Source organism: Hesperophylax consimilis, chromosome 14 (genome assembly GCF_061612785.1).
Source record: "Hesperophylax consimilis isolate HC1 chromosome 14, BYU_Hcon_1.0, whole genome shotgun sequence".
NCBI classification, from domain to species: domain Eukaryota; kingdom Metazoa; phylum Arthropoda; class Insecta; order Trichoptera; family Limnephilidae; genus Hesperophylax; species Hesperophylax consimilis.
In genome coordinates this window covers 26,686,083-26,707,270 of record NC_142849.1, presented here as the reverse complement: position 1 = coordinate 26,707,270, position 21,188 = coordinate 26,686,083, and the positions used below count along the sequence as shown (strand labels likewise).

The window sequence follows — 21,188 nt, the reverse complement described above, 5'->3', positions numbered from 1 at the left end:
ATAGCAGGTCAACCTAAGAATGTGAATACAGCGTATTGGATGCTCTGTTTCCAAAACTTCGTATCATTAAAAGAAACCAACCACATACTATTTGTTATAGTGAAACCCCTTTGCAGTCCGTTCAGATATACATGAGGCAGATTAGCATAAAACCCTTTTTAAAATATCAAAATTTAAATTTTATTAAAGAAATTTTTGCAATTGTTAAAAAGAATGTGACCTTACTGAAGTACCCCATTCTATGGTCAGTAGGTAGTAGGTAGTTCGATCTGAATACCATACGAGTCTAAGTAGAGTTTGTTGGGATAACATTATATGTTAATATTGATTTATGTTATTTATTGTTATTAAGTTTAATTTGTAGAACTCCATTTTATTTTTTTATTTTTTTATATATACAATAATATTATTATTGGGTTTATAAAAACAGTTTATTTTTAAACAAGTTCTGCTGTGTAATTATTATTACGCGTGACAGCTGTTTCGCCCTCTGAAGGCATTATCAAACTGTGGGTAGCCCACTTACAGACGATAAATTTATATTATTTCTAGGTAGGTATTTTAATTTCATTTACTGATTTCTTAATTGATTTCTAAGTAAAATATCAAAAATTATTAATGGTTATTACCCCAGCAAAGTTTCCCCAATTAGTGTAATGTTTAAATTTGACTGAATGTCTTTATGTTAGTTATTCCCAAACGATGACTCATAGGGTTATTTTAATAGCATAATTAAGTACTTCATAGTGCACTCATATTTGCATTAGGTTTGAAGATATCTAGTAGGGGTGAACGAATTATATTTGTTTGTTCATTAATTAGAATAGCTTTTGGATTATTAGAGTTTTTGTTAATTTCTAACTGCTCTAAAAGATTCAGTTTACGGCCTTTATTTTGTATGTGTAACGGAGTTGGTTTATTATTATCATTAAGTGAGTGATTTTCATCTAGGAGATGTTTGGCAAATTGAGATTGTATTTTATTATTATTTTTAAAAGATCTTATATGTTCTTTAAACCTAGTGTTAAAGGACCGGCCCGTTTGTCCAACATAAACAGCGTTGCATTCGTCACACTGGAGTTTATAAATGCCACTATTTTGTAATTTGAGTACCTTACTTTTTGAGTTTTTAAGAGATGATCCTAAGTTGTTATTTGTGCGGAAGGCAATATCTAAACCACACTTTTTGAGGACTTTGGCAATTTTATTAGATGTCTGTCCGATGAATTCTAAACACCCGAATTTATTATTCGTCTTATTATTAGTCGTTGGGTAAATTAATTTAAGGTTATTTTTGTGTTTGTTATTATTAATTATTTTTTCAATGTCTCTACCCTTGAAGCCATTATTTTTAGCAATAGTTAGGATTGTATTTTTTTCCTTCTCGTATGCTTTCTTGTCAAGTGGGATATTAGTAAGCCTATGTACCATTGAGTGGTAGGCAGATAATTTATGTGACCATGGGTGTAAAGATTTATAATTAATGGTCGTATCTGTAAACGTAGGCTTACGGAAAATTTCAAACGTATGTTTATTATTTTCTCTACCGATAGTTAGGTCTAAAAAATTAATTTTATTATTACACTCTCTTTCAACCGTAAAGCAGATTTTACGGTTGATGGAGTTAGCAAATGTGACAAAAAGATCTAATTGTCTGTTGGTACCTTTCCAACAGACCAAAATGTCGTCAACATAACGAACATAGTATATTATGTGTTTGCTAAAGATTGAATTTAAAATTTGTTTTTCAATGTAATCCATGAATATTTCTGCAAGAAGTGGACTGAGGGGCGATCCCATTGGTAATCCGTCGTTTTGTTGATAGAATTTATCATTAAACTCAAAGTAGTTAGTTTCAACACAAATTTTAAATAGATCGAATAAGTCTTTTTTAGTAACTGGGTTTATATTAGATTCGTCTAAAATATCTTCAATGATTTTAAGGCATTCTTGAATAGGGATATTGCTAAAGAGACTGACCACGTCTAAAGATATGAACTGGCAATTGTGCGGTAGATTAATGTTTTTTATTTTATTTACAAGTTCGAGAGAATTTTTAACGCTATGTTTTGGGTAGAATTTAGTATGGTGTTTGAAAAGAAAGTTAAGTTTTTTGGCGAGTATTGTCGTTGGGGCGTTTATAAAAGAAACCACGGGACGTATGGGGATATTATCCTTGTGAATTTTAGGTTGTCCGTATAATGCAGGAGCCCTTGGATTCATCACCATTGCACTTCTTCTAGCGAATTTATTTGGGAATATTGATTGGCAATTATTTATTAGGTTGCGCACGTTTACTGAAATTTTGTCCGTTGGGTCCTTTTTTAAGATTTCAAAGTCTTCTGGTTTTAGGAATGCTTCTACTTTATTTAAGTAATCAATTTTGTTTAATATAACGACGGAATTTCCCTTATCCGCTTTAGTAATTGTGAGGTCGCTATTTTTAATTTTGGCTTTAATATCATTTAAAATTTCCGTTTCTTTTATATTGAATTTATTTTTATTTTTACTGGTTGATTTCAAAGTTTTTCTCAATATATCCGCTGTTATTTGTTTAGGTAAGCCGTTATTTTTTATTTTAGACAGAGAAATTTCTGTGTCGATTGCCAAACATTCAATTTGTTTTTTAGTGATATCTGAATTTATTTTATATTTGAAGCCTTTATCTAGTAAATTTATTTCATCTTCTTCAAAAGTTTCACCTGATAGGTTAATAGTTTTTATATAAAACTCCGTGTTTGTATTACTTTGATATTCATTGACTTTTACATTTTTATTTTTAGATTCGACAAGTTTTTTAAGTTTATTTTCCTGAGTTTTGAATTTATCAGATATAATTCCGCCGATGTGTTCACGAGTATCGTAATCCAGGGTATCAAATTCCCATGGATGCAGTTTAAAAGTTAATTCCGAATGCAATACCTTGATGTAGTGAAGTATTGTGTCCCTTTTCCGACAACATTCCTTAGTCTCCTCCTTCAACCATATCCTCTGCGCTCGATGCACAGTTTTTATGGCTGCCGAGGATTTGCTTTTGGTAGAAATATGCACGTACTTGGGGATCACGTTTAACTTCAAACACTCTTGGTTAAACCAAAGGTTTTGCACTATTTTCCGATGTTTTAATTTTAATCGTCTGTAAAAAATAAAGCGGATAAGGGAAATTCCGTCGTTATATTAAACAAAATTGATTACTTAAATAAAGTAGAAGCATTCCTAAAACCAGAAGACTTTGAAATCTTAAAAAAGGACCCAACGGACAAAATTTCAGTAAACGTGCGCAACCTAATAAATAATTGCCAATCAATATTCCCAAATAAATTCGCTAGAAGAAGTGCAATGGTGATGAATCCAAGGGCTCCTGCATTATACGGACAACCTAAAATTCACAAGGATAATATCCCCATACGTCCCGTGGTTTCTTTTATAAACGCCCCAACGACAATACTCGCCAAAAAACTTAACTTTCTTTTCAAACACCATACTAAATTCTACCCAAAACATAGCGTTAAAAATTCTCTCGAACTTGTAAATAAAATAAAAAACATTAATCTACCGCACAATTGCCAGTTCATATCTTTAGACGTGGTCAGTCTCTTTAGCAATATCCCTATTCAAGAATGCCTTAAAATCATTGAAGATATTTTAGACGAATCTAATATAAACCCAGTTACTAAAAAAGACTTATTCGATCTATTTAAAATTTGTGTTGAAACTAACTACTTTGAGTTTAATGATAAATTCTATCAACAAAACGACGGATTACCAATGGGATCGCCCCTCAGTCCACTTCTTGCAGAAATATTCATGGATTACATTGAAAAACAAATTTTAAATTCAATCTTTAGCAAACACATAATATACTATGTTCGTTATGTTGACGACATTTTGGTCTGTTGGAAAGGTACCAACAGACAATTAGATCTTTTTGTCACATTTGCTAACTCCATCAACCGTAAAATCTGCTTTACGGTTGAAAGAGAGTGTAATAATAAAATTAATTTTTTAGACCTAACTATCGGTAGAGAAAATAATAAACATACGTTTGAAATTTTCCGTAAGCCTACGTTTACAGATACGACCATTAATTATAAATCTTTACACCCATGGTCACATAAATTATCTGCCTACCACTCAATGGTACATAGGCTTACTAATATCCCACTTGACAAGAAAGCATACGAGAAGGAAAAAAATACAATCCTAACTATTGCTAAAAATAATGGCTTCAAGGGTAGAGACATTGAAAAAATAATTAATAATAACAAACACAAAAATAACCTTAAATTAATTTACCCAACGACTAATAATAAGACGAATAATAAATTCGGGTGTTTAGAATTCATCGGACAGACATCTAATAAAATTGCCAAAGTCCTCAAAAAGTGTGGTTTAGATATTGCCTTCCGCACAAATAACAACTTAGGATCATCTCTTAAAAACTCAAAAAGTAAGGTACTCAAATTACAAAATAGTGGCATTTATAAACTCCAGTGTGACGAATGCAACGCTGTTTATGTTGGACAAACGGGCCGGTCCTTTAACACTAGGTTTAAAGAACATATAAGATCTTTTAAAAATAATAATAAAATACAATCTCAATTTGCCAAACATCTCCTAGATGAAAATCACTCACTTAATGATAATAATAAACCAACTCCGTTACACATACAAAATAAAGGCCGTAAACTGAATCTTTTAGAGCAGTTAGAAATTAACAAAAACTCTAATAATCCAAAAGCTATTCTAATTAATGAACAAACAAATATAATTCGTTCACCCCTACTAGATATCTTCAAACCTAATGCAAATATGAGTGCACTATGAAGTACTTAATTATGCTATTAAAATAACCCTATGAGTCATCGTTTGGGAATAACTAACATAAAGACATTCAGTCAAATTTAAACATTACACTAATTGGGGAAACTTTGCTGGGGTAATAACCATTAATAATTTTTGATATTCTACTTAGAAATCAATTAAGAAATCAGTAAATGAAATTAAAATACCTACCTAGAAATAATATAAATTTATCGTCTGTAAGTGGGCTACCCACAGTTTGATAATGCCTTCAGAGGGCGAAACAGCTGTCACGCGTAATAATAATTACACAGCAGAACTTGTTTAAAAATAAACTGTTTTTATAAACCCAATAATAATATTATTGTATATATAAAAAAATTGATTTATGTTGTATACCTCGATTTTGTTGTGGCTGTCGGCAAAGAATTTCAATCAAGCGTAAGTTGAAAACGATCGGAGAGTGTTTTCACAGCATAATCTTTAACCGACCAAGGTCTGTTCAAGTTTGGAACAATACCAAATTTGCGTGAATACTTGGTGGTCATTTTTAGTACTAAACTGGACATGATTTAAAGACCACTTACAATTATAGTATTTTGCTCCACTTTTTCAACAAAAGCTTCCACTTGTTGATATTTCTAACTAATCTGACTAAAAAAATGCAACCTTACTTGTTTTCTAGTTCATCGTATTTCCACGCCCTAAGGCCTGGACTCCCATCCCAATATTGAATTTTGTAAATATCTCCAGCGCTAGCATTCAAATTTACGGTCACCTCCTCTCTTTTCTGTGCGAATAACTGTAAAATCAAAAAAGCATACAGTTAAAACAATATACGTAGTACTTACGCCACGCCTTCATCTTACACATTCCACTAGTAGATGAAGCTATACTTAGCCTACGGTAGCTTACAAAATACGCAAATTATGAAAAAAAGTATGGTAGGTGAAGCTAGATCAACGGTAGCTTACACATTACACAAATGTTCAGTAGGTGAACTTAGACCAAAAGTAACCTACACAAATGAAAAAAGTCCAGGAAGTGAAGCTAGACCAATAACAGCTTACACATTACGTAAATTATAGAAAATGTACGGTAGGTGAAACTAGACCAACAGTAGCTGACACATTACAAAAATGTTAAATTTTTCAGTGAGTGAAGCTAGACCAACAACGGTAGTTTACACAAATTACAAAAAAGTCCAGGAAGTGAAACTGACCATTACCCCTAAAATGAAAACTAAAAATAATAGAACTCACCCTGTCAAGAACACCAAATCTCTTGAAGTCTATCCAGCCTGGCAAATAACTGCTGGAGAGTTGGATGAGTGGGTCGTCGTATCCCCAGAAGAAGCTATGGACCGTCCTGTTGATGATAGACTGCGAGTTTATGCTGGCTATCAGCACGTTGAGGGCAAACTGCCTGATGCTCGACTCGTGGGTGTTGATGCTGACTGTACCCTGTGGATAGCGGAACTTGTTTAATGGATCAACTATTTTTATATTTTACAAGGGGCCCAGTATGACTTAAGCTGTTTTGCTATAGCAAAATAAGCTGTCGACGTTCGTTTACTAACATTTGGCATGCCTGAAGCTGCTCAATATATCAACAGTATTAGAAATGATGTTTAAAAAATTGCCTTACGATGGCCAAACAAAAATCAATAATCATAAATAACTTCTAAAGTTAGTATAACGTGCGCTCTTAACTTACCAACAGTGGAATATTGGCGATGTTTACAACGTCTGTGTATATGTTCCCAACTGATCGGTCTTCCATAAAGTGGACAGTGACATTTGGTACGTAAGTCATGGTGCCGTTCTCGTTGAAGGTGATGTTTTCATTAGTTCTTACTTCCCTGAAAATTGAGATATAATATGATAAATAAAAGGTCAGCTTTGGCAATACAATATTAGTATAAAAAAATGTCATAACTCATTATTTAACCGAAACTAAAAGTAATTACTTGATGCAAGAACTAAGTGTTGGAATAATAATCAAAATAATAATACTAAATATTTTATTATCTTCCTTTTTTGTAACAAATAGAGATAATCCTTACTGGGATCTCTCGTACTGAGGATTCCATTTACATATTATTAAAATTTGGTAGTATGAATAATATCTTCATAATATTTTTCTGAAATAATTATAAAAATATTACTCATTATTTTTTGGTGCAGTTTAGTGGTTTCGGTTTCAGTCTATATTTTTTATTTATTTTTTTATTTATTATAAATTTTTAAAGATACAAGTTTTATGCAGTCCCACAAAGCTGTCACACATGACGGCTTGTCTGTAGGTTCTACAAATAATATATATAGACATTTTTAATTTTTAATACATGTATCACACAAAACTATACAATAAACAATATCACAAAATAATATATATCAAAGTACCTACCTATATACAAATTATTTAGGCAGGTACGTTGAGATGTTCAGGAATACATCAATAATAAAGTTCAGAGATACATTGATTCGTCGCTTATTAGCCAACGCTTAGTGTTTTTGGGGCAGGGTATCTCATTATTCTTAGGTTTAAAAGAATTATTAAATTTATTGAAAATCTCTGGTATTAAATATTTAAGCGTTCGGCTTCCATACTTATTTGTTACTCTTGGAATAATGAGGCCCTTATTTTCAGTGAATCTTGTTGTGTGATTATGCACCGGTTGCTTTTTATATTTGCTATCTCCCTCATTATCCATTATAATAATGTACCAAAGAAGACCCTTTATTGGAAGTAGGCCCTCAGAACCATACAGTAGTTTAAGATTACTTCTATGTCTGTAGATATTCGGTGGTACAATTTTTTTTATTATAGCAATTTGTAAGTTTTGTATATATTTAATATAAATATTGCTTGAGTGCCTGATGTCAGTATATTTTCTATTTCTGATCTTCTAATGTTTTGTATCCAGCTTTTTATTTGAGATTTAAATGTTATAATATTGTTTTAATTTTTAAATGAAACTGGGATTTTGTTGTAGAGTTTAGTACAGCAGTACAGGATGCTTTTTTGCCCTAATGTTGTATTTGTAGAAGCTTGTCGGACATATTGCACTTGTAGTAGATTGTTGGACATGTTGTACTTGTAGTAGCCTGTTGGAAATGTTGTACTTGTAGTAGCTTGTTGGACTTGTTGTACTTGTAGTAGCTTGTTGAACATGTTTTTGACATTGATTAATCCCACCGACCGATTTCAAACTTTATTTTTTTTTAATATAATGAATATTCATCTATTACTTCCGTCTCTTTATTATAACCAATAAATCCCCTTTCAATAAGTACATCTATAACTTTTTGTATTTCTTTCCACGTAGGTATTTTCGTAAAATTTGCCAATCTGAATGCAGCGGGGATAAGTTTCCAGGGATATAATCGGCTTAGTGAAACTAATAACCTAACCTATAATATTTTACTCTAAATTTGCTATCGTAGTTCTGAAAAAAGGGACATTTAAACATTGCACCGAAGCTCTCCGCGGGGACAACGGAACAAAGTACGGAAAAACGGGACAGTCCCGTTCGCAGCGGGATATAATATGGTCAGAAGGTGGATTCTTGATCTTTTTCCTTAGCTAAGGGTTATGCTTATCCCCATAAAAATAACACAAGAAGTGTCTTGTGGGCGTGTTTCTCGATCAAAATATAAGCCTAATTTGGACATAGATTTCAATACAAAACTTCCGAAATTCAATTAGGATGATGACATAAGATGGTCTAGAACCAAATGGTACTAAGTGGGTGGCAAATTTGTTCTTTTTTTTAAAATTTATATGGAAGGCACTTCTAGTTTTCTTCTTTATTCTATGCCCATCCTCTCATTTTACCTTTAGCATAAATTTGGTAAAAATCGCTACGCGGCTATCTCACTCGCTTTAGTTTATTCCAAATCTTATGTGAGGGGGATAGATGTATTCCTTAGCTAATGATAAAGAACGGTAATGCGCTTCCTGGTTACTTATACAAGTACATTATACCCTTAATATTTGTAAATAATTAAATATAAAATCAGTGGTTAAATGTTTAAATGGTAATTTGATGGCCCAGTTTTGGTGGCTGAGGTCGTTGATTATTCAAAAATGGAACTGTATAAGTTATTACTATTGTTAATTGTAACACAAATTTTGATTTCATCTTACTTGTAAACGTATGGTCCTACTTCTTCAAATGCCAGTTTCTTGTCTTCTCCGCTGAGGAATCTTTCCTTGTTGGTAATATTGAAAATGTAAATATAGTTAATAATTTCCACCGGAAGGTCTTTCCATAGGCTTTCCGCAAAGGATCCTTGTGTCATTGTTGTCCTCTGCAAACCAATAAAACAATTAAATTTAATATGTAAATAAGTTTAAAATCAAAATCAAAATAAACAAGATGAATATGAGGAAATCATAAGACATTATGAAATAACACCAACACAGCAACCGTCAACCAACGTGAACATGAGGAATCCAACTAATATTAATATAAGGCCTGCAAACATGAAGACGATAAAATCCACAAACATTAATATGAGGTCTTCAAACACGAACATGAGAAATTTCTAAAACATTATACATAACACAAACACATTATACATAACACTAACACAACAACCGTCAGAAAACGTGAACGAAGAAATTCAACTAACATTAATGAGGTCTACAAACACGAATATGAAGAAATCCACAAACATTAATATGATGTATAAAATTATTAAGAGGAGGGAATCCACAAACATTAATATGAGGTCTACAAAGAAGAATATGAGAAAATCATAAAAATTATGAATTAACAACCTGAGGTCAAGTTATTTCACAGGTGTGACAAAAGTCATCAAATGGTCACTCAGCGCCATTTATTTTGACAGTCAAAAGGTTCCCGTTAAATGCAGATTCCGTCGATTTCAGGTCCGTTTCGGCTTTTGTGTCATGTTGCTAAGCTTGTTATTGTATTAAATTTTGAAAAAAAGCTAAAACGCACCTAGAATCGGCGTTTAACGGGGACTTCTCAAATGTGAAAAAAGAACAAAATTACACTGAATGGCAATTTGATGACAATGTTATATTTGAAACTCTGCGAAACAACTGGGCCTTCATAACAACTTACAGTCTGCCTCGGGACAGGCATCCCTAGTAAGCAGGATAGTGAATATAATATTATTATAAGGATATCTTTAATAGTAATTAAATAAAAATAAAATTAGGACATAAGAAAACGAAAAGCACCAAAATTAATTTCAAATTTTCTGGAAAATCAAATCTTTCGATGGTTAAAAGCTTTCCACGGTTTTTCACTTTAGAAAATTGACACCTTTAAGTACTAAAATGGGAGCCTAGTGTCCACGATGTAAGACAATATGCAATGTTCTTTAGACTTGTAGGTGGTGCAATTCGAGTTGACTCAAACAATACACACTCAGGGTTATGTATGTGCATTTGCGCATATGTAGTTATGCTGTACTTAGTGATGTCCTTGTAAAACGTCATTGAGAAATCCGCATTTTATCTTGCTTTCAACTACTGATTATTTTTAGCGAAAAAGATATAAAAAGTGTATAGGTACGTTGTTCAAATTTCAATCTCTGTTGCGTTTTTACAAGTCTTCAAAAACTTTACAGTGTGCCCTTTTTAATAAATTAAAAATGAACTCGTGGGTGTTGTTTTGGATGATATATCAAGTAAGATCACCATCAAAGTTTCTTACATGTATACTTACAATCAATTATCACATATAATTTTAAATTGATATTTAAACTGGAAGGTGGTGAGCGAAGACGGAAGCACCTCCCGAGGTATGGTAAGGTTCGGGTTCTCTCGGCCGGCGTGGTGCTGAAGACCATGTCAGTTATCACGTTCTCTATTGGTGGACGAGTTGCCAATATAAGGTACTCCACTGTGAGGTCGAGGCTGTATTAGCTTGCCACATTTTTTTTTAATTTCATTGGAATTGTTCTGTGTTTAGTACTGTGTTTGTATCAACCCATGCTGCGAAACACTATACAGTTGTGCATGACCAATAATGTTATGGGATTCGGTTTTGATAAAGATAAATAAATGATTTACTCACCCAATTAATAATATGTTTGAGTGGATTTAGTAAAAGTGTTGATGCGCCCATTACCACCATTGCGATTCCTAAAATCCCCCAACATAAACATCCTGAAAAATTAATAGAAAAACACTCATTAAACATTTTAAACAGTTAGTAAACCTCGCGCCCAAAAAACTATGATTAGCATATTATCTTATTTAATAAATCAAAAGCAAAATTTCTTCTGAAATCTTAAGATTTGTAAATAGGTACCTAGTTAAATAACCACCTACTTAACCCTTTCAGTATCGTACTTTTTAAAATTAAACCATTTTTATGATTGATAACACTATCACGGCCTCCGTGGTCGAAGGGTAAGGCTCTCGACTAGCAAGCTGGAGGTCGCGGGTTTGAATCCTGGTGTGCGCAAGTAAATATTATTTGAATATTTAACAAATTAAAATAATTCATAGTATATTTGCGGCACGTTCCAGAGTAGAAGATACTCTCAGTATCGCCCCGGTGTAAGACCAGTATTCAGAATTGAAACGTTGTTTGAAATAACCAGGTTCTTCTCCACCTTCCTCTTCCACATCTCCTTTTCCTCCCAACTATCTTTGCCTCACAACGTACCTCAATTAGAGATGCCATAGTCTCGTAGGCTCCAGATTTTTGGGAGCAGTTGGGACTCTTGTGCGGTTTCACAACCTTAAAAAATTATTTAAAATTTTTTGGCACACTTTTTTTTGGCTTAATGATTTTGATTTTTTTCACATTTATTTTTATTATTATTAGGCATCAAGCGTTGCTAAGCGATTAAACAAATACCCCATAATATTAATAATACCTCCAACTTCTGGCGTTTCCCATACATTCTGATGGCAACCAGCTTCACTAGCGCCTCCTAGCGGCTTGAGTTGTGCGCCTAGGTTTTCTCTCGTATATTTGAATGGATATGATGTGAAATTATATTCCTTATTTTACCTTAATGAATTATAAAAGTTGTCATTTTATTTAAATTATATTTCCCGCATTGTTGATAGGTTAAAGGTATTTACTCGTATAAAAAAGCGTTATGTTTAAAACACAAATCTATTGCGGTAGTACGACAAGAACGAATAAACACAGATCAATTTCAAGAGCGAATGAGCTTTTTAATAGCTGAGTTCGTTGAGTTTCCTTACCAATAATGATTGGGTTACAGGTTACATTATTTAAACGGATGCATTTAACAGTCCGGAAATATCAGACCGTGTAAATTGTTGTGTCCCTGACTATTATTGCAATAATTCATCCCACGAGCACTACTATTTGATTTTAGCCATCGTAGATCTAATATTTGTTTGAGATGGCTATCTGGGAATTACTAGATTACTGATTGAGGAGATGCACTACGTCGTGTAATATTTTAAATTGAGCCGCTATCAATAACAACCCTAACGTAGATGGCGATAAGGTTTAAATTCCCGCTTAACGCCATCCGCCTGTTTTGATTTATGCAAGAAAAAAACATGGCCAAAAATTGCCTTTTATTTTATTTTGTGGATTTTCAGGCATAAATATTTAATTTTTTTCGATCATTTTATAAATAACTTAATGTGCCACATTATACAATAAAATCATAACCGAAAATGAGTTCGTAAGTAGGAGATTTTGAACTTTAAAGCAGTTTTCATAGGTCTTATACATAATTTTTTTCTGGGCTTATAAAAAGACTTTAAAATATTCGATTATTTCAAAGGCCAAGATGTATTCTACTTGCATTATTTAATTAAATCATCTGAAACATTTCTAGGTGACCAAATTTACAAACTAAAAATCCATGATTTTGCAACACTACGTATGGCATCGCCTTTTGACCTATTCGAGACGGACATGGATACAGCCGCCTAGAGAATAATTCATTGGATAGCTAACACTTCTGTCATAGACCATCCCACAGGGTTCGCCACGTTTGGTGGCTTAATTTTTTTTGTAACTTTTAATTTTTTTATTTAATAATTTTATTTTAGCCATTTTAGTTTACAAACGTGTAATTTGACATTAATAACAAAAATACATTTTAACATCTTTTAATTTTTTGTAAGCTTTTTACGCAGCCAGCAATTTGGGCGCAATTGTAAAAGGATTAATAATTCGTTACCAGATTTTATTTTTGATGACCGAATGGTGATATTACTATTAATTAATACGAGTTGCCTGTACACTGTTAGATTTATTTATTGACAAATCACCGAAAGGACACTTTTCCCTGATTGGTTCGTCTGTTATTTTGAATGTCCATGGTCATTATCATTACTATTAATAGTTATGAATGGCTGTGTAAGGTTATCAACAGTTGTAAATTAGTACACGATAATAGTATAATAATTCGTAGTAATTCGGAGTAACAACAACAACAACTAAAAACAACAACAAAAAAACAACAGTAACAACAGATCAAGGCTCACGTTTTAATTAATTCATACGAATCCGTAACAATAATATATATTATTTTAGAGCGATCTCTACAGATGTAAGTCATTTATATTTGAGGTTAATAAAAACAGAACCCCGCCGTTAAATATTTTATGTAAAATGGTTTTAAAAATTTGTAAAAAGTTTTTAAAAATTAGAGGTAAGCACCAGATTTAATTTTTCTTGACGATAAATTAGTAACTTCCCGAGAGATCTCTATAGAAACATCTGAGATTTTCGTAATACGTTCATCATAAGACCAACCCTTTCCCAACGGTTGTGCGAGGAAACTGATTGTTTAAGCAACTTAGCAGCACATGTCAGGAGTTTTTTGTAAAAATAACCTACATTTATTTTTAAAACGATTCTAGACCCTCCAGTGTTCCTGCATGCATGGTTGTTAATATGAAATAATGTATGCATACTTACATTCATAGTAACTCAACATAATAAATAATACGTTCATAAGAAATTATTTTAAATGCCTTATGCATGTGTAGGTGAATACGAAATTTAAAAAATCAACGTTTATATTCATGACAAAATGGAATCAAAATGTATGATGTTTCGGTTATTCTCTGGGAATTGTTATTATAATATTTAATCATTTTTAATTTAACGAGCGAGATAAAAATTATACAGTTATCTTGAAAAATCTTTAAATAAAAAGACTGTGCTCTTTAGATTTTTAATTCACTGAAATTTTTCGATGTTTTGAGTAAAAATGTTTTCAACTTTTTACATTCAAATATTTTCAACAATACATTCAACAATTTTTAAACCTTGAAGTATAATTAAAAAATGTTATTAGTAAATATTTATAGTAAAAAAATAAAAAATAAGTTTTTATTGATTCGAAAAAAGTATTTATTTTTACGACATTTTTAGAATGAAGAAAAATAAAGAACATTATATACCTACCAAGGAAAAAAATCGGAAATTTAATGAAATTTTTTGACGAACATAAGTATTGTATAGCCAAAATAAAACCAAATATGGATTTCCTCCCTGTGACTTTATCTCTACTAAGACAGCATAATATGGAATAAATAAATATAATTTGTAAGAAAGGATATGAATTTAAAAAATTATACAAAACAAAAGATTATATAAAACGAAAAATTTACAAAACATTTATAGTCATGGAGAGAGGTTGTACGTATAAATCAAATCATAATGGAGATATAAACATTATTCACAAACCATCAAAGAAATGTTCTTTTATGGACCTCTCGTATTTGGTAAGTTTGCAAATGAAAATATCAACCTTGGAAAATACGCTATTTTAATTATTGCATTGTCTGTTCAGGCAAGAATTCTGCTTAGAGAATTTTTATTTATTTGAAGTTTATACAACAGATAAACTACCCCCTTTGACTAGATAACCAATGTATATATCTTATGCATCTTTCTATGAACTAATTTATGTCAGTTTCTATTTTACTTTTCAATTATTAAGGTTTTCATATACACGGTCGTTCATCAATTGAATAAAATTTTCACCACGTTTTTTAGTAAGACCGACTATGTAAATCCTTATCTAGTTCAAAATATAAAGTTGGCTAATTGCTATTATTTACAATAACGTAATAATTATATGTTACAATAAATTGTGCACCAATGTCCATTATAACGCAAATAATAATACATTCAAATTGTGTAGGAAGCAATAATAATTACTAATTAAACAATGAATCTGATATCTGCGTAGTTACGGTTAATTAAGTCTTCAATTTTAATTGTACTCATTACAAAGAAGGGTAAAGCTAAACGTATAATTCTGTATGTCAATTGAAGTTAATAACACTTGTGTTTTCTATACGTCACACGATTACTGATGAAACAATCGAGGAATAGGTATCGTCTCAATTATTGTAATTATATCGTCAAATCAGGAAACATTGAGAAGATCATCACTTCAAATGGTTTGTTATAAGGTACCTGCGTTAAGTGTGTCGTAAAAAATAACGACTTGGTTAAATAATAATTTCCATGTCTAAGGTTGTAGGCATAGACTAAATTAGAATAGACACGGCATATTCATTTAAAAATAACCCCAACACAATTTTGGTTTGGTTGACATGCACATTTATGAAAAGGCCCACGCATTATGACGCAATGCGAAATGGGCACTGTGCATTGCGTTTTACCTTTTGTTGGTCTATTTTGCATCTCAGCTATTCTGGGCAAGTTCATTTTTTCAATCACAAAAATAACCGAGTTCCAAATATTTAAATTTGAATTATGTCCATATTACAACACCTCTGACAACAAATTCTCCGTGGTTTCGCTTACGAGTTTGAACGCTTGTACAAGGAGTTTAAGCAGAGTTGGGTTGTTAAGTTCATCTCCATATTTGTGACGTGCGCTTCGTGGCGTTATTTTTAAAATGAATTTAACTAGACAGGGCTAATCTAGTATAATACATCAATGGTTGTAGGTTAATATAAAACTTGTATGAAGTGCAGACTTTATAGGTAATATTGTCAATAGTGTCTCAGTCCGTCTGTGCATATAGAAAAACCATAGCACGTGTTGCTTTTACGTCCTGCAGTTTAAAAAAAATGTGTGTGTCCAACAGATGGCGCTGTTTAACAAAACAACATTTTTCCACCTGTCACAGGTAGCATCTATATGAAAACACAGGCATATTCGAATACAACGTCGCGTTGTGTCAAAATTACAAAGCAATCACTGAAGAACTTTCAGAGATTTAAGATTTTGAACAAATGAATATTTACATTTTTAAGTAATAAATAATATCGCACAAGAGCCCCAACCGTCTAGAGCCAGTGAGTCTATGGAATCCCCAACCGGGTATGTTATGAGGCTGAAGGTAGTGGGGAGGGGAAGTAGATGGAGAACAGGTAAGTGAAGAAGTACCTGGCTATTCAAATCTGCCATTTTTTTTTTTTTTTTATTTATTTATATATATATACGCCTAAAAAGGCTTTTACATAGAAATGATACATGATGCAGTACAATAAGAGAATATGTATTATACAGGAGATATTGACAGAAAATAGATGTAATCCATTTTAAAGAAGGTAAAAAATACACACTTGTAAAATTGTGATTACAAGTATAATGAGAAAATATTAAAAAATATGAAGCAATATTAGTAAAACGTAAAAGTAAAAAAGAAATTATAACAACACTACATATAAAACAAATCATTAAAACTAATTTACCAAAGCTACTCTAATTTGTAGGATTCAACAAAGTGTTGGTGTAGATTATGCTTAATTCTATGTATGGAGTCAATAAATAAATCAATAACACCCCCATACTTGTTGCCCAGATCATGCATCCTATTGGTCAGTGAGTGTGTCTGATAGTTGGTCGAGTATGTATTACAGAAGAATGTTATATTTTGTCTTGTATTCCTAGTCGGCACATGTAGTTTAATAGTGGCAAGGATGGCAGGACTATCAATTAAGTTGTTAATGACTCTGTGTAACACAACCAGGTCTGAAATAATTCTCCTGTCAGACAGTGTTATTAGATGCAATTGATTCATCAAACTGACATAATTAATGTAATCAATAGGAATTCCGAGGTTAAAATTTACGTACTTAAGAAATTTGTGCTGAACTCTTTCTATATTATTGGAGTGAACTTTATATAAAGGGGACCAAATAGGTGAATTATACTCCAATTGACTTCTGACTAATGAAATATAGAGGGTTCTCATACAATCTATGGAATTAAAATCGGTTAAAGTTCTGCAAAGGAAGCCAAGCATCTTTAAAGCCTTATTAGTTATATAATTGATGTGTTCAATGAATGACAAGTTTTCAACGAATATTACACCCAAGTCACGAATATGTGATACTGGTATTAATTTAATATTATTTAATGTATATTCATGTAATATATTATAACGAGTTTTAGAAAATCGTATTACTTGACATTTCTGAATGTTCTAAAATAAAGCATTTTGTTGACACCATTGATTAAGTTGTTCTAAATTACTCTGTAAAATTTGACAATCGTATACATTTCGTATTCTTTTATATATTTTTAAGTCGTCAGCAAATAGCAGAACTTCTACATCATTAAATTGGTCAACAATGTCATTGATGAATAATAAGAAAAATATTGGGCCGAGGTGGGACCCTTGAGGAACCCCACTTGTGGCCTCGAATATATAAGATTGTACAGAATTAATCTTTACACTAAGCACCCTATGGCTAAGAAAACTAACAATCCAACTCAATAATTTACCTTTGATGCCCAACAATCGAAGTTTATAAATAAGTATGTGATGTCGAACCTTATCAAAAGCTTTACTAAAGTCAGTGTATATACTGTCCACTTGTTGTTTGAGACCCAGAGATTCAGATATGTAATTTTCATAAATCATTATAGAGCGACCTGTGATGAAGCCATGTTGGTTAGGAACAATAATGTTGTTGATAGGTTTTACAATGATATCTAGGACTAATTTCTCGAAAACTTTCGGTAAAGCAGACATTATAAAAATTGGTCTATAGTTTGATATATCGTTTTTATCTCCTTTTTATGAATAGGGGTTAAATAACTCTTTTTCCACTAAGCTGGAAAAGAACCAGAACTTAAAGAATTGTTAAAGAGTTTATAAAGAGGATATATCAGACTACTAACACAGGTTTTGAAAAATATTCAAGTAACGTTTCGCTTCTGTATAGTGGTCTTAAACCAGGGAGATACTAAGAGTATCTTCCACTGTGGAACTTACAGAAAGTATAGGTTATATTAATTTAAATGATTTAATCGTGAAATAACACATTTTAATCAAATAAAATTTACTTGCACGTGCCGGGATTTGAACCCGTGACCTTCGGATTGCTAATCGAGAGCCTTACCCTTCGGAGGCCATTAATAACTACGTTTTATGTATATCACGTTTATCATACAGTGATGCAATTATTTTATTTAAATTATTATTATGCCAGATAACTAAATGATGAGATTTTAAAGTAATTGACTGAGAAATGTATTTTGACACTATGCATGTAATTTGTTGATTCCACACCACATAATACAGAAAAGATATGCTCGTAAAGGGCTTCAATTGTTGGGAGAGTCATTAATTACAATATTAACAGTGGACGGGTTACCAGTAAGACCTAGCGAAAGTTGTTTCAAATTCATCAAATGATGCTACGTGAAGGGTCTTTTTGATGGAAGAAAGAGAGGAAGTTCTGGGAAGTAAAATGGTATGAGGGGTAGATAGGAATCTAGGGATCATAAGGAAAAGTGTATCCCCAAACCAGCCTCCCCTGATCTGGCACGCCACGCAGTTGGCGGGCAGGCGCATCCTGAACACACCTCACCCGATGAACCCGGGCACTCCTGCTACATCGTCAAACGTGGTGACCTATGGCAGAGGTGTTGGTTATCTAATAAATGGTTCCCCGGGCAGTGGCACCCGAACCCGCCTCCCGATTAGGAAGATATCTAACAAATCTTAAAAAGGTTTGAAGTAAGTAATACAAACTATACCACAAAAAAGGATCCCTTACTTTTATCACTAAGTTGCTTTCCTAAGATATATGACCTAGAATCTAGAAAAACGATTTTTCCCAAGACTAAGACGATCAATTTTTTAACTCCTCAGGCTTCTTGCGTATTCTGTCAGATGTTTAGATTATTTCCGCTTTTTTTTTTTTTTTTTTCCATTATTTCTGGCTTTCACCCTTCAAGGGTGTTCTTGGCCATCATTTAAAATTATTGAGAAAGGTGTATTGAAAGGTGAATTTAAATATTAATTTTATTTAAATAGGCAAATTTCAAAATTATAATGAAAATTGGAGTCGAGTTCAGACTTAAAAGAGATGAAATGTTGAATGGAGGGGAGGCAATTTTAGTTAAGGCTTGATAGAAGAGAGGATATTTGTTTAGAGAGGGACAACCAAAAAATATGTGATCTAAAGTTCCCACTTCTAGACCACAGAATGTACAATCTGGGGAGTCAAGGACGTGAATTTTAAAAAGATGGGAAGGAACGGAACAATGACCGATCCTCATTCGAATGAGTGAAGAAATTTCTTTTTTGGAAAAATGAGGGAATTGCTGAAACCACGGTTTTGATGGTATAGTCCTTTGTATTGAGGCATAGCAGGCTCCCTTGGATTTGCTAAATCCAAATAAATGGTATATTTCTAAACGAATCCGAAAACCATAAACATTTTTTGAAAGGTGATGAAATCTTTTTTATGCAAACATAAAAAAAGTCGTAAAAATGTCTCGTCTTACATTTTTTCTAACTAAAATTATTGAAAACTAAAAAAACTAATATTTTTTTATACAATTGTACTAAAAAACATTATTGCCATCTCACTTTTGGTCGTTTCACGTAAAAATAACTAATATTCAAATCACATAGTGTCAAATTGATGTCAGAAACGTTGTTTGATAGTCCTTCTAAAATTTATATAGTCAACTTTAGATTTGAATATAAATTGTGGTGTTTTCTCTTTCTAACACCGTTTAGATCATATTTCTTACAATGACAGTGAGGGAGATATAACGATTTCTATGATACCTATGTGAGTTATTCCCTAAAGGGAACAAATTAGCTTGGAGGGGTTAATAAAAAAATTTGTGAAAAAACGTATTTGGGACCGACCAAATATTGCTTTTTGAAGATCGATTAGTATCCCTTGGTAAACACTGTCAAAGAGGCTTCTATATATATAGCCTTCAGGACGAAGGAGTTTTGGGAGACTTCAAATTGTGTGGCTGAATACGTGGATAGTCATTGAATGGTGTGGAGGTGTACACCATATTCTTGTGCACAAGGAACTGAAGGGAAACAACAAGAGTTTGGTAGCTGTTAACGCATTTAAGCATATTCGTAAAGGCGGCAAGGTCCCCCAAAGGGACAAATACACAACGAAAAGGTCATATCATTATAATGATTGGCGGAAGGTCCTGAGTTCGATTCCCAATAACTTTTTTACTGACTGTTTTTTTACATACTTATTGTTATGAAGTTTTATTTGTTTGACTCCATTTTAATTTAAAGCATTTCTCTCGTATAAAATATATTATTCAATTAACTTATTAATTTTTTAAATTTATAAACAAGTAGTGTACGTAATATGTAGGTATTATCAGCTCGTGACTTTTGGGTGTACTAGAGTGCTAATATTACAAAAATGGAATTATTGATGTTGTTGTAGCTGAAAAAGATTTTTAATTTTTTTTCCAAAATTCGATTTTTCGTATGACGATTTTGAGAAAATCCGTGCCCAAACTGAAACCAAAAACTAAAAAAAAAGAATTTTCGAAAAAAAAAAATAATAAAACTTTTTCAGTTACAACAACATCAATAAAGCCGGTTTTTGTATTATTTGCACTCGTATACACCCAAGATTCGCGAGCCGCCACTGGTTATTATTACACGTGACAGCTTATTTGCTTTCAGAAGAAATTCAGTTTGCCAATGCCTGAAATAATTTCTGAAAGTTTTCAGTTTGTTAATGCCTTCAGAAGGAGAAACAGCTGTTACGCTTACATAACATTACTTATACAACATAACTTAAAAAAAACAGTATTGTTTTGGAAATCGAATAGTAATATTATTAAAAACATAAAAGAAAACTATCAAAAAAGTTCTTTTCTTGTGTGTGAATTGTTATAATTAATTTCGCATTATTAAATTAATGGTTGCGTTCAATAAAAAAATAACTGAAGGTACTTACTTTTCCTCGATACGAGTCGCACCTCCATGTTTTCAGGTCTCAGCTTCATTTCTAAATTGTTAGATTAATTTTTTACTATTTTAAAATAATAGTTTGGTAATTTGATGATAGTTAGAACTTTCTACGATCCATTGTTAAATGGGACGAACGAATGGAAATTCTTTTGTAATCTGAAAGAAAAGAAAGGTTAAATCATTAAAAACATACACATTATA

General features: G+C 32.1%; 1 protein-coding gene across 2 annotated transcripts in view; it reads right to left on the bottom strand.

Moving 5' to 3' along the window:
• Window positions 1-21,188, bottom strand: part of LOC149418125 (scavenger receptor class B member 1-like) — a 53,605-nt gene that overhangs the window by 9,322 nt on the left and 23,095 nt on the right. Inside the window, exons 2-7 of one of the 2 annotated variants that reach the window (XM_089639342.1) lie at window positions 20,974-21,143; window positions 10,862-10,953; window positions 8,956-9,119; window positions 6,520-6,664; window positions 6,066-6,266; window positions 5,478-5,605 (exon numbers count right to left, since the gene is read on the bottom strand). In XM_089639342.1, the coding sequence (XP_089495468.1) occupies window positions 5,478-5,605; window positions 6,066-6,266; window positions 6,520-6,664; window positions 8,956-9,119; window positions 10,862-10,953; window positions 20,974-21,022 (779 nt within the window). In that variant the 5' untranslated portion in view covers window positions 21,023-21,143. Of the gene's footprint in view, window positions 1-5,477; window positions 5,606-6,065; window positions 6,267-6,519; window positions 6,665-8,955; window positions 9,120-10,861; window positions 10,954-20,973; window positions 21,144-21,188 lie in introns of those variants that run through there. The other variant, XM_089639343.1, reaches the window with a different exon arrangement.